We start from the raw sequence: 14007 nt of genomic DNA on the forward strand, positions 1-14007 counted from the left end.
CACCTGTCAGGGAATGGCAAGGCATTACTCCCAAACAAACATCAATCTACAAGATGTATTCACTAAGATAATGCTGCGGCAAGAATATAGTTAAATTAAGGCCTTATATAGTATCTTTTTCTGTTTAAACTACACGTTTCCAATGTCTGCTGAGGCGACATATATGGATTTTAAAATGTTTATTACGCTACAGACAAATAACGACTGAAATTTCTGGATTCAATTGACAAGATTCCGTTTACCTATCACTTTACCAATAGCAGTTGCAATATTTTAAATTGAATGAGGAACTGTACTTCTTTGAAGATCGAAACACTAACTTTTTATAATGCTTTCAAAATAAATGCTATTGTCATACGGCTTTAAACGAAACATACCTTTTTCCTGTCTTATTCTTTCTGTGTACCTTAGTCTTTCTTCCTCTGCAGTAGATGTTGTATCATTATCAAGTGAGAAATATACATATTGATCTTTGTTAATTAGTCAATGCATTTACATATTAAAACAATACAAACAGGTCAAATATCGGTAGACTACATTGGTGCAAAGAGACGTGAACTAAATTTAGATTCTTTAACCCAATATTATAACAGTTTTAATCTAAATCAAAAGTGGCTTTTGGTTATTTCACTCAAAAAATTAATAAAAAGAAAAAAAAAGTTTAGGAACAACTAAAAGGTTTACAATGGCCGGGGTTGAAAGTATTTTACATTTCCTAATAAAAAGGTAGTGAAATTTTTCTACAGCTAAGAACTGATCAATACATTTATTTAGCTTCAAGAGGTTAATGTTTTCAATGTACTGGGAGGTATGACTTTGGTTTATTTCTGATTATTCCAGAATGTAGGTGTAAGATGCTACTTTAGGAAAAAAATAGTTAATATAAACGGGTTTGGTTTTATTGTAACATCACAACCAAAATCTCTAAACTAAAATATTCAGATCAAATTTACTTTTTCATTTATCTATAGAAGTTACATGAATTTGAATTAATTGAAGAACTTCGATATAATTTTATTGAAGGGGCCTCAGTGGCCGAGTGGTCTAAGTTGTCGAACTACTGTATCTCTAGAGACTCATTACTGAAGTTGTGAATTTTATTTCCGCACGTGCACTTGACTCAGAACTTAGTTGACTAGGGTTGTTAGATTTCCTACCGAATGTCGATGGTTCTTTTCGTGCACTGCTGCTTCCTTTATCTATAAAAACTGACCGCCAAGAAATAGCACAATAGTGTTGAAAGTGGCGTTTAACACCAATCAATCAATAAATCAATCAATCAATCATTTTACTGAAATTCCAGGAGCAAAATAATAACTCATCTGATATCTTTTGTTTTGAAATTACATTTTGCAGATATATGATATAATACTAGTTTTACCAAACAATTTTAGATGAACCATACCTGCCTGCTTTTTTCGGTTTTCTTCTGCAATAAAATTTGCATGAATATTAATTAAGGACGACGTATACTATTAGTTACATAGTGTGCTAGTGGCCTAATCCGATATATATGGGGTCAGTAAATTCCATATGGGGTGAGAGCGAAGCTCGAATCCCCATATGGAATTCACTGATCCCATATATATATCGTATTAGGTCACTAGCACAGTATGTAACTAATATTATCTTACCTCCAATACATTTCTAGGAACAGTATTGGTTAAAAGCAACCGCGTGGAGACCGTGTATATTACATATTAGGTTAGAAGGTGGGCTTATTTCAATACACGGTTAGTTTTGGTGTTACGTCCCTTTATTGAAACAATACGGTGTTGAGGGAAAATCTTAAAGGTTTCAACAGACGAAAATTGATGATGGAACGATTGAAATAAATTCTTAATACACATATAAAGCTAGCAAGTTGTTATCGTTGGCCTTTGTTTTTGTATATCAAATGGAAGTAGGTTCTTAATACCACCGGCATTGAAGACATGATCACTTTAAATGGCCACTATTCTAAATACCACATGTTAAGATAGTCGGTCAGATAAAGATAATATTTCATATTCGTCAGAACATTTACTTAGTGCTTACAGATAACGATATAAAGCATGTTGTTTTGTTTAAACAACCAACAAATATAACATATTAAGAGGGTATTATAAAAATAGGTTAAACAAAGATAAGTAGACAATTTTCTAAAAGTATCATCATTAAAAGTTATGAATTTTATTCAAATATAAGGCTTTTCCAAAAAGTTATTTTCCTAAAAATGCAAATGTTTTAGTTAAAATTTATTGAGGTAATTCTTTCACTGACTCATATTTCTTTTTACCTAAATGTATGAGTAAAACAGCTATTTTATGTGAAGTAGGGAGAATTTAACTGTTTGTGCATCACTGTGAAATATCAATTGACATTTCTTTACTTAAATATCCAGACCAAATTCAGATTCAAATATTGCAAAAGGCTATAACTTGCGGTAGATGCCGTTTTTAACTTTGGAAACTAATATGCATATATACTTGTTATATTAATAGCTATCTAAATTTCCAACTTTTAATATCTATTAATGCTAGCTTTAATTGTCAAAATTGCCTTTAGTCATATTTAACGGGTCCCTTGCAAATGATTCCAACTGGTTACCAACTACAACCGATCGCATACAATCAAGTTCGACATTATGTAAACATCAGATGCAAGGTAATAATCAGGTGGAATAATTCATAAATTCAGATAGTAGTAGATATCTATGCATATACCTTATGCCTTATCAGACTTCACTCACCATCGTTTGCATACATTAATTAACCTCATCTGAATTTCTATGTTTTCAAACACAAAACAAAAATGACCGATGAGAAACAACAAAGTGTAAAAAAAAACATTATTACAAAAAAAAGTATCATGATAGTAATCACACCTTAACATCAGCTGCGTACAAACTACCTAAATGTTGAAAAGATGTCATGTGCTGTAAGGGTTAACAGTTTCTGAACTAGCAATCTAGTAACCCGTTTGTTTCATGTAATTTTGATTGATAGGTAAAGCATACATAGCCACAGTGGAACGATTTGTTTTGAAAAATTACAAAATTCAAATTGCATTTAAAAAATATATATAAAATATATTATTATGAGCTTTATCTTCAAATGCAGATGCATGGTGATATTGCTTGAAAATGCATTAGACTAAACACAAGTTGGGCATTCTGATCAGACAAAAAAAAAAGCCAACCGAGAAAGTCCCTGAAAAGGAATCAGCGCTATTTATAAGGGATATAGTACCTTTATTTCGAATGATTTTCAAAATTTTCAACCAAAAAAATATTCACATATTCATACTAGAACATATGAACTGGTTGCTAGGATGAGCATAGCCTCTTGGACAAATAGTCCATCAGCAGAGGTATCGAACCAGTGGAAGTAATAAGTAAACATTATAATTTACTGCACAAGATACGCAATTTTTCGCCATTTTGTGCGTTGATGTTTCGTCGATGTGACGAGCACAAAAACTTTTAAATCGAAAACAAATATTTAGTTGCTGCAGGACAACAACGAGCGGAGAATGTGGCAAACATAGATTTTAGCTGATGAACACGCGCAAAAAAAATATCTCATAATATTTTATCTATATTAAAAACTGTTTTATTGATATTGGTGAAAACCGCTTTAATACAACTTTAAATGAACCGTACCTTCAAGTCTTCTCTTGAGATTTTCCTCTGAAATAAAATAAATAAACTAGAGGCTCTAAAGAGCCTGTGTCGCTCACCTTGGTCTATGTGAATATTAAACAAAGGAAGCAGATTGAAAATTGACTACAAAGTTCAATAACTCCTACAGGGGTCAATTGACCATTTCGTTCATGTTGACTTATTTGTAGATCTTACTTTGCTGAAAATTATTGCTGTTTATAGTTTACCTATATCTATAATAATATTCAATATAATAACCAAAAACAGCAAAATGTCCTTAAAATTACCAATTCAGGGGCCGCAACCCAAAAACAGGTTGTCCAATTCATCTGAAAATTTCAGGGCAGATAGATCTTGACCTGATTAACAACTTTACTTCATGTCAGATTTTCTCTAAATTATTTGGTTTTTGAGTTATAAGCCAAAAACTGCATTTTACCCCTATGTTCTATTTTTAGCAGTGGCGGCCATCTTGGTTTGATGGCCAGGTCACCGGACACATTTTTTAAACAAGAAACCCCAAAGATGATTGTGGCCAAGTTTGGATCAATTTGGCACAGCAGTTTCAGAGAAGAAGATTTTAGTAAAAGATATATAAAATTTACGAAAAATGGTTAAAAATTGACTTTAAAGGGCAATAACTCCTAAAGAGGTCAACTGACCATTTTGGTCATGTTGACTTATTTGTAACTCTGACCTTGCTGAACATTATTGCTGTTTACAGTTTACCTATATCTATAATAATATTCAATATAATAACCAAAAACAGCAAAATTTCCTTAAAATTAACAATTCAGGGGCCGCAACCCAAAAACAGGTTGTCCAATTCATCTGAAAATTTCAGGGCAGATGGATCTTCGCCTGATTAACAATTTTATCCATGTCAGATTAGCTCTAAATGCTTTGGTTTTTGAGTTATAAGCCAAAAACTGCATTTTACCCCTATGTTCTATTTATAGCCATGGCGGTCATCTTGGTTAGTTGGCGGGGTCACCGGACACAATTTTTAAACTAGATACCCCAATGATGATTGTGGCCAAGTTTCAAATAATTTGGTCCAGCAGTTGCAGAGGAGAAGATTTTTCTAAAAGATTACTAAGATTTACGAAAAATGGTTAAAAATTGACTATAAAGGGCAATAACTCCTAAAGTGGTCAACTGATCATTTTGGTCATGTTGACTTATTTGTAGATCTTTCTTTGCTGAACATTATTGCTTTTTACAGTTTATCTCTATCTAAAATAATATTCAAGATAATAACCAAAAACAACAAAATTTCCTTAAAATTACCAATTCAGGGGCAGCAACCTAACAACGGAATGTCAGATTCATCTGAAAATTTCAGAGCAGATAGATCTTAACCTGATTAACAATATTACCCTTTGTCAGATTTGCCCTAAATGCTTTGGTTTTTGAGTTATAAGCCAAAAACTGCATTTTACCCCTATGTTCTATTTATAGCCATGGCGGCCATCTTGGTTAGTTGGCGGGGTCACCGGACACAATTTTTAAACTAGATACCCCAATGATGATTGTGGCCAAGTTTGGTTAAATTTGGCCTAGTAGTTTCAGAGGAGAAGATTTTTGTAAAAGTTAACGCAGGACGACGACGGACGACGACGGACGCCGGACGCCAAGTGATGAGAAAAGCTCACTTGGCCCTTCGGGCCAGGTGAGCTAAAAATTGGCAAGGAAAACAATAAACGTTGAGCACATCGCACAGCAAATTAATCATCTGAAATCTATAGAAGGTTTGCTATGTATATATAGAATAAAGGACTTTTTTGTTTTTGATACTGCCTTTATCACAGTAAAATATCAGGTGAGCCCGAAGGCTTATTTATACAGAAGACAATGCAAGCTGATTGTAAATATTCTGAACAAGCTCATATCCTGTCGACTTCATAATTATTTCAAACATTTTAAGGGGTTATGCCCTGCGGTGACCTTTAATTTCAAAAGCGAATTTAGTGGTAGGCGACCCGGGTCACACTGTCTCACAGTCACCCTTCTAAAGGCTACAATTCTGGTCAAAGCAGACTTTTATTGTTTGGTGCCCCCGGTTACCCTACCCCCTTTTAAAATTTATCCTAGATCCGCATATTAATATCACGGACGGTTCACTTGTTTGTTCTTTGTTCTATGAATATCTGTCATATATTGACAATGAAACCACATCTTTTAAAATTGTATATGATGGTCTCTCAAATATGTGGAAAATGCGTTACTTTCATTTTTTTTCTAGCTTCTCTCATGCGATAGCGATACCTTTTTGGTAACTATTTATGTGTTGCGTTTAAATATGAATTGTTACACTTTATAGTGACTGAACAGGTAAAACAAATATTTCTCAAGAAACAGAAAAAAGACTACTATAAAAAAATTACTTGGAACAGCACCAGGCTATGTACTATTGTATGAATAAAAACTCAGCATGGTGTGCCTACATTGGCAGATTGTTTATCGATAAATGGACGATATTTTAGTTGTACTTCATAACGCATTTTTTTTAAGTCTATCGGGTTTTTCATGCATTTTCTGTTCACATTTTCACAACAATCTTTCAAAAAGGCTAAACTGACTTTTTGAAAGTTTCAAACAATGTCAAGTGTTTCATTCGCCAAAAATCTCGTGCGTTTCTGCGAAAAAAAATCACGCGCAATTTTGTGAATGAAAGGGGAAAGTAGATCCTTACGCGTTGCATTCGCGCATGTCATTTGCGTACTAACCCAATAATTTTTATATCACGGCCAGTCCACTGATACTGACATTATCAGTATACATCAAAGGAAACATGTACAAATTACCGATAAATATGTATATTGGTTTCAAATTCTTCAATACAAAAGTAAACCGAAATCATCAAAGAAATTGAAATGAATAAGTCGTGGGGCATTATTGCAAACGGGGAAAAAAGACAAACAACCGTTGATCACCGCAAATAAATAACAGAAAGGGTACATAGTTACTAAACAAAATAACTGAAGTACAAATGCATAACTTTTACAGGTAAATTCCGATGAGAAAAAATTAAAATTATGTACTTAAGACATCATTCTATCAATATCAAGTACAACGGGGCAGGTTATGGTTCGCTAATATTAAAACGGACCGGTTGGAGGACTTTAGTTATACTCATTAATTAAAGGCATTGTCCAAGAAACGGATGGACGCGTCATAATACACATTTTATTTTACGGTAGACATAAATTGTTTTCAGACAATTAAATATTCTACTCCAATGCATACTATGAGACGTAACCATGAAGAGGACGGACAAGAATCGCAACCACAAATTACCAAGAACACAATTGCAAAAGCAAAACTTTCTGGGGCTAGATTACCGAATATTTTTGAAATTAAATGTTAAACTATTCTAAAACCAATTGCTGGCATGGTATTTGTTATGTTCTTCTAGTATAATTCATGATTACATGATACTAAACCTTTAACGGTAGGGATTGTGGAAGATTATTTTTTTTAACACTTAAATATAGATTTATTGCACTTAAGCTGTTAACAATGACCTTACCGCTACAGCTTTAACTGTAAGGTACCCTGAAATTGTTAGTATCTATAAGAACAGGGTTTCATATAGATAAGTATCATTTTCTTATATTTCATATTAAAATAGTATGATTAAATATGTTCAATAATAATGTAATACACTAATCGGAATTTAATTATATACTTTTTTTTACAATTACGTACAATGTTCAATAATAATATAACACACTTATAAGAAATTGATTATCTACTGGCCGTTCATCTCGTTTATCAATTGAATGATTTAAGTGTGTGGAATATCGATTTTCTTGATCGGATGGTTTATCTTGTTTAAATGTGAGAGCATACTTTTTTTATGAATATTTATTGTTGAATTTGCCGATTTGATATATATTCTACTTGGATTTTAAACTTATTAGGTGATCAATTTATTTATTTATCTTACAAATATCATAAAAGTCTTTTGTTTTGTGGAGAAACACACATATATGTTCTTTAAATTAAATTTTGAAACACTTGGACTGTAGTGTATTCTTTGTCTAGATTGTAGGATCTTACGTATTCGTCAAATTCAGATTTAAAGATAATGAATACATTAGTAGATTTATTTCTTTGGTTGGATACATAGTACGACTTGTAGATAGCAAATCCTATGATTGTCAGAATTATATTGAATCCGATATACTCGCTTTCTGATATTTTGTAGCCTATTACAATATCTTTTAAGTTGACTTTTTTTTTTATTAAAATTCATTTGAGATAAAAAAAAAAAAAAAATATTGATCATTTCCCAAAATTCTTTCAGAAATTTACATTCAATAAAAAAGTGATGATACGTGTCTTTCAGTTGACAAAGTTGACAATATGGGCTAGGTTAAATTTTGATTTTATAGAGATTTTCTCTATTTGGTAATTTTTTTCGAGTTCTTTTTTCCATTTATTTATGCCAATGTTTGGAATAACATTTCATTTGATGGATTCTTTCGTAGCTAAAACATTTAGCCATGAAGTTGGTATTAAATTTTTGACTATCGAAATTTCTGAAATCCAATTTTTTAGTGTTTTGCAGTTTTTTAAATATTTTATCTTGGGAAATTTTTTCATCGTCAATAATATCATTAAGATAAATGAAATAACTTTGTATCCAATTAAGCTTAATAAGCGGCTTGTTTTGAAATTTGATAAATTTATTACCACCGATAACTTGCTTTCTTATTTCGATAAGTTTTTCAATTCTGTGTTTTTCGTTTTATGAATATCCAAATTTTTATTATATCTAAGTAAAATTCGGGAATATCCTTTGTTATATCTAGTTTTTGTAAGGTTTGGTTGTTTTAAATTCATAAGAATAAGGAAATTTTCCCTAATTTATTTTAAAAAAGCTTTGGGATCAATGTCCAATTTTCCTTTTTTGCCTGTTGCAATTTAGAGACCCATCTTATCTTTAGAGAGGAGAAGTAGCTTTTTGTGTCGGGCATATTTAGCGCTCCCTGGTTATAATCTGCTACTGTACCAATGTATATCTTTTAAGTTTATCTTTCTTACCATCCCATATAAAACTAAAGATTTCTCTTTCTAGTATATTCGAGTTACTTAAAACTGTAACGTTTGCTAAAAAAGTAAGTTGTGGTATAATGAAGGTTTTGACTGTTGTGAAAGATTTTATATGATGAAGTATAAAATTGAGAATGGAAATGGGGAATGTGCCAAAGAGACAACAACCCGACCATAGAAAAAAACAACAGCAGAAGGTCACCAACAGGTCTTCAATGTAGCGAGAAATTCCCGCACCCGGAGGCGTCCTTCAACTGGCCCCTAAACAAATATATACTAGTTCAGTGATAATGAACGCCATACTAATTTCCAAATTGTACACAAGAAACTAAAATTAAAATAATACAAGGCTAACAAAGGCCAGAGGCTCCTGACTTGGGACAGGCGCAAAAATGCGGCGGGGTTAAACATGTTTGTGAGATCTCAACCCTCCCCCTATACCTCTAGCCAATGTAGAAAAGTAAACGCATAACAATACGCACATTAAAATTCAGTTCAAGAGAAGTCCGAGTCTGATGTCAGAAGATGTAACCAAAGAAAATAAACAAAATGACAATAATACATAAATAACAACAGACTACTAGCAGTTAACTGACATGCCAGCTCCAGACTTCAATTAAACCGACTGAAAGATTATGATTTCATCATATGAACATCAGGCACAATCCTTCCCGTTAGGGGTTTAGTATCATACCATCATAACATATATGAGAAGAACATAACCCGTGTCATGCCAACAACTGGTTTTTGAATAAATGTGTTTAGTTCCGATGCAAAGACCCTATAAGTGAATAAATATTAACGCCAAAATATGCAATCTTTAATGACCTGACAACAGTCCCGTAACTATATCCCTTCTTAATAAGTCTATTCAAAGGTTTTGTTAGTTTTTGAGGTGAATACTGACACCTTTGTTCTTTATAAAGAATATTTCCATAAAAAATTGGATGTGAAATACCTGAACGTATAAGAAGTCTGCATGTTGAGCTATATTTACGAATGATGTCCTTATACCGATGATAAAATTTAGTAAATGTTTTGACTAGTTTGTGATATCGAAAACCCTGGTGTAATAATTTTTCAGTAATACATAAATTTCTCTCGTTAAAATCTAAAACATTGTTACATACACGAGCGAATCGTACAAGTTGAGATATATAAACACCGTAAGATGGTGAGAAGGGAACGTCACCATCTAAAAATGGATAATTAATGATAGGAAATGAAAAATCATCTCTTTTATCATAAATTTTAGTATTCAGTTTTCCGTTAGTGATATAGATATCAAGATCGAGGAAAGGGCAGTGGTCATTGTTAGTATTAGCTTTATTTAATGTAAGTTCAACAGGATAAATTTCTTTAATATACATGCTGAAGTCGTCATTATTGAGAGCCAAAAAATCATCCAAATACCTAAAAGTATTATTAAATTTGTTTATAAGATGTTGTTTCGATGGGTCTTTGCTTATTTTTGTCATAAATTGTAACTAATAGCAATACAAAAACAGGTCCGCAATAAGTGGTGCACAGTTAGTCCCCATTGGAATTCCGATAATCTGACGATATACGGAATCCCCAAAGCGAACAAAATGTTATCTAGTAAAAATTCAAGGGCATATATAGTATCAAAGCATGTCCAATTGACATAGTTTTTTTGTTTATTGCTACTAAAAAATGACCTAAAAGAGTTTGAACATATATATTCACATTCTGACTTTTTAAATGCCCATTTAATTAGGTGTGTGAATTTTTTCTTAATGAGAATGTGAGGCAATGTGGTATACAGGGTAGAAAAATCAAAACTTTGAACAGATTTAAAATCACCAATATAAGCATGCAATTTATCAAGTACTTCCAACGAGTTCTTGACACTCCAAAAGTAATTAATTCCACTATTTTCGAAGGCCTTATTTGAACAATTTATTATCAGGTTTTTAATTGTACCAAGTGTGCTGGTAAGAAGAATAGACAATTTAGTAGTGGAACAATGGCTTGAAGACGAAATAAATCTATATTTGTAAGGTGTTTTGTGTAGCTTCGGAAGCCAGTACATAGTTGGGACTTTCATTGTATTTGGCTCTGCTTGTAAAGCGGTAGCTAAAAGTTTATGTTTGTTACAGATGTCGTTTTCTGACATATTCTTTCGATCAGTTTTATTGATCTTGGGCTTGTATGTTAGGAACCGATAGTATCCCTTTATCATTGTGTGTTGTTTCTTGTCATTTCACTTAGTTTCTTCTGTAACCTATTGTAACAGACTCGAACCTCTGTAAATATGTATATGCTAAGTTTATCTTAAAGTAGTTTAATAGAAAATAATTACAATAGATGTATGTTTCATTATAATACGTTATTCTGATTGGCTACACTGCAATCTCGCGTTATTCCAATCAACTTCATTACACAATACAATTTATCATTCATGACGACAAGAGGTCCCACAATAATTAAATTAACGGTACCAATTTTCTTGCACCAGATGCGCATTTCGACAATACATGTCTCTTCAGTGATGCTCGTGGCCAAAATATTTGAAATCCAAAGCTTATATAAAAGATGAAGAGCTATAATCCAAAAGGTCCAAAAAGTATAGCCAAATCCATGAAAGGAATCAGAGCTTTGCATGAGGGAGATACATTCCTTAATTTATAATAATTTCTATTATTTTGTAACAGTAAATTTTTATAACACAAAAAATCCGTATTTTCATGCCAGTACCGAAGTACTGGCTACTGGGGTGGTGATACCCTCGGGGACTAATAGTCCACCAGCAGTGGCATCGACCCAGTGGTAGTAATTAAATTAACGGTACCAATTTTCTTGCACCAGATGCGCATTTCGACAATACATGTCTCTTCAGTGATGCTCGTGGCCAAAATATTTGAAATCCAAAGCTTATATAAAAGATGAAGAGCTATAATCCAAAAGGTCCAAAAAGTATAGCCAAATCCGTGAAAGGAATCCGAGCTTTATAAAGTGCACAGGTAAATTAAATAAAAACTTGATAAAAATCGTGTTTTCATGATCCTAGCTAAAAAATGTAATTATAATAAAATTGAGAATGGAAATGGGGAATGTGTCAAAGAGACAACAACCCGACCACAGAAAAAAACAACAGCAAAAGGTCACCAACAGGTCATCAATGTAACGAGAAATTCCCGCACCCGGAGGCGTACTTCAGCTGGCCCCTAAACAAATATATACTAGTTCAGTGATAATGAACGCCATACTAATTTCCAAATTGTACACAAGAAACTAAAATTAAAATAGAACAAGACTAACAAAGGCCAGAGGCTCCTGACTTGGGACAGGCGCAAAAATGCGGCGGGGTGAAACATGTTTATGAGATTTCAGTCCTCCCCCTATACCTCTAGCCAATGTAGAAAAGTAAACGCATAACAATACGCACATTTAAAATTCAGTTCAAGAGAAGTCCGAATCTGATGTCAGAAGATGTAACCAAAGAAAATAAACAAAATGACAATAATACATAAATAACTACTAGCACTTAACTGATATGCCAGCTCCAGACTTTAATTAAACTGATTGAAAGATTATGATTTCATCATATGAATATCAGGCACAATCCTTCCCGTTAGGGGTTTGGTATCATACCATCATAACATATATGAGAAGAAAATAACCTGTGTCATGCCAACAACTGGTTTTTTAAATAAATGTGTTTAGTTCCGATGCAAAGACCCTATAAGTGAATCAATATTAACGCCAAAATATGCAATCTTTAATGACCTGACAACAGTATCGTAACTATATCCCTTCTAAATAAGTCTATTTAAAGGTTTTGTTAGTTTCTGAGGTGAATACTGACATTTTTGTGCTTTATAAAGAATATTTCAATAAAAATGTGGATGTGAAATACCCGAACGTATAAAAAGTCTGCATGTTGAGCTATATTTACTAATGATGTCCTTATACCAATGATAAAATTTAGTAAATGTTTTGACTAGTTTGTGATATCGAAAACCCTGTTGTAATAATTTTTCAGTAATACATAAATGTCTCTCGTTAAAATCTAAAACATTGTCACATACACGAGCGAATCGTACAAGTTGAGATATATAAACACCGTAAGATGGTGACAAGGGAACGTCACCATCTAAAAATTGATAATTAACAATAGGAAATAAAAAGTAATCTCTTTTATCATAAATTTTAGTATTAAGCTTTCCGTTAGTGATATAGATATCAAGATCGAGGAAGGGCAGTGGTCATTGTTAGTATTAGCTTTATTTAAAGTAAGTTCACCAGGATAAATTTTTTTACTATACAAACTGAAGTCGTCATTATTGAGAGCCAAAATATCATCAAAATATCTAAAAGTATTATTAAATCTGTTGATCAGATGTTGTTTCGATTGTTCTTTGCTGATTTTTGTCATAAATTGTAACTCATAGCAATACAAACATAGGTCCGCAATAGGTGGTGCAAACCGCGCTTCATACAAAAGGTACTTCGGTCAACGCTTTTACACCCAAACAATGAAGTTACAAAAAGACGCATTCAATTCTTAAATAAAACCATGTTGTATAATGATTCCATTTTTACGTATTGAACCTTTAACTGATGTAGAAGTTATTTGAGTTTTGCCTCTAATCAATGAAAGATCTTTAGTTAAACGTGACAAGTAAATAATTTTGAATTAAAATATCAATTTTCAAACTGATTTCGTCCATTTTTTACACAGCAGTAGTGTGAACCATAAGCAAAATAGTTTTAAGAACTGTTGAGAATTGGTTATTGCTTGATATCAACACTATTATTTTTGATATCAATAAAAAGGCTCATTTGTTATTATATTTCAAATTAACAACAGGCGTTTTTATCAAGAAATATCCAAACAGCACTCGTTATGAAACCTGTCAAGATTACGTTATGAATACACAGAATATTATTTATATCCTAATGGAATCATCAGATTAAAAGCAGAGATTATTGTCTTTGAAAATTGAAAATATCATAGATTGTCATTAGCAAGATTGTTTTGGGATTTCTTCAACATACAAACTCCAGTTGAATATTTGGGGTAAAATATTTTCGAAAAAGTCAGCTTCACCCTTAAAACCTTCGATCGGGATTCCCTACTGGACTACAGTATCAGTCAATTAATTGAAATACATGTGACGTCATTTTCATCTTTTTAACGTATACTCCCCTGGTTTGAGTTGGCCGGTAAGGTTACAAACTACAGCCGTTCGCATTCAATCAAGTTCGACATTATTTAAAAGTCCGATGCATATAGATAGTGGTAAGGATCTCTGCAAAATACTTTATGCCTTATCAGA

General features: G+C 32.5%; 1 protein-coding gene across 1 annotated transcript in view; it reads right to left on the reverse strand.

The window, feature by feature from the left end:
• The window catches only part of LOC139494430 (putative autophagy-related protein 11), a 66132-nt gene that overhangs the window by 619 nt on the left and 51506 nt on the right, over nt 1-14007 (reverse strand). Inside the window, exons 8-10 of the mRNA XM_071282592.1 lie at nt 3644-3670; nt 1406-1429; nt 378-422 (exon numbers count right to left, since the gene is read on the reverse strand). Coding sequence (XP_071138693.1) covers nt 378-422; nt 1406-1429; nt 3644-3670 — 96 coding nt within the window. The remainder of the gene's footprint in view (nt 1-377; nt 423-1405; nt 1430-3643; nt 3671-14007) is intronic.

Source organism: Mytilus edulis, chromosome 11 (assembly GCF_963676685.1).
Source record: "Mytilus edulis chromosome 11, xbMytEdul2.2, whole genome shotgun sequence".
Classification (NCBI taxonomy): domain Eukaryota; kingdom Metazoa; phylum Mollusca; class Bivalvia; order Mytilida; family Mytilidae; genus Mytilus; species Mytilus edulis.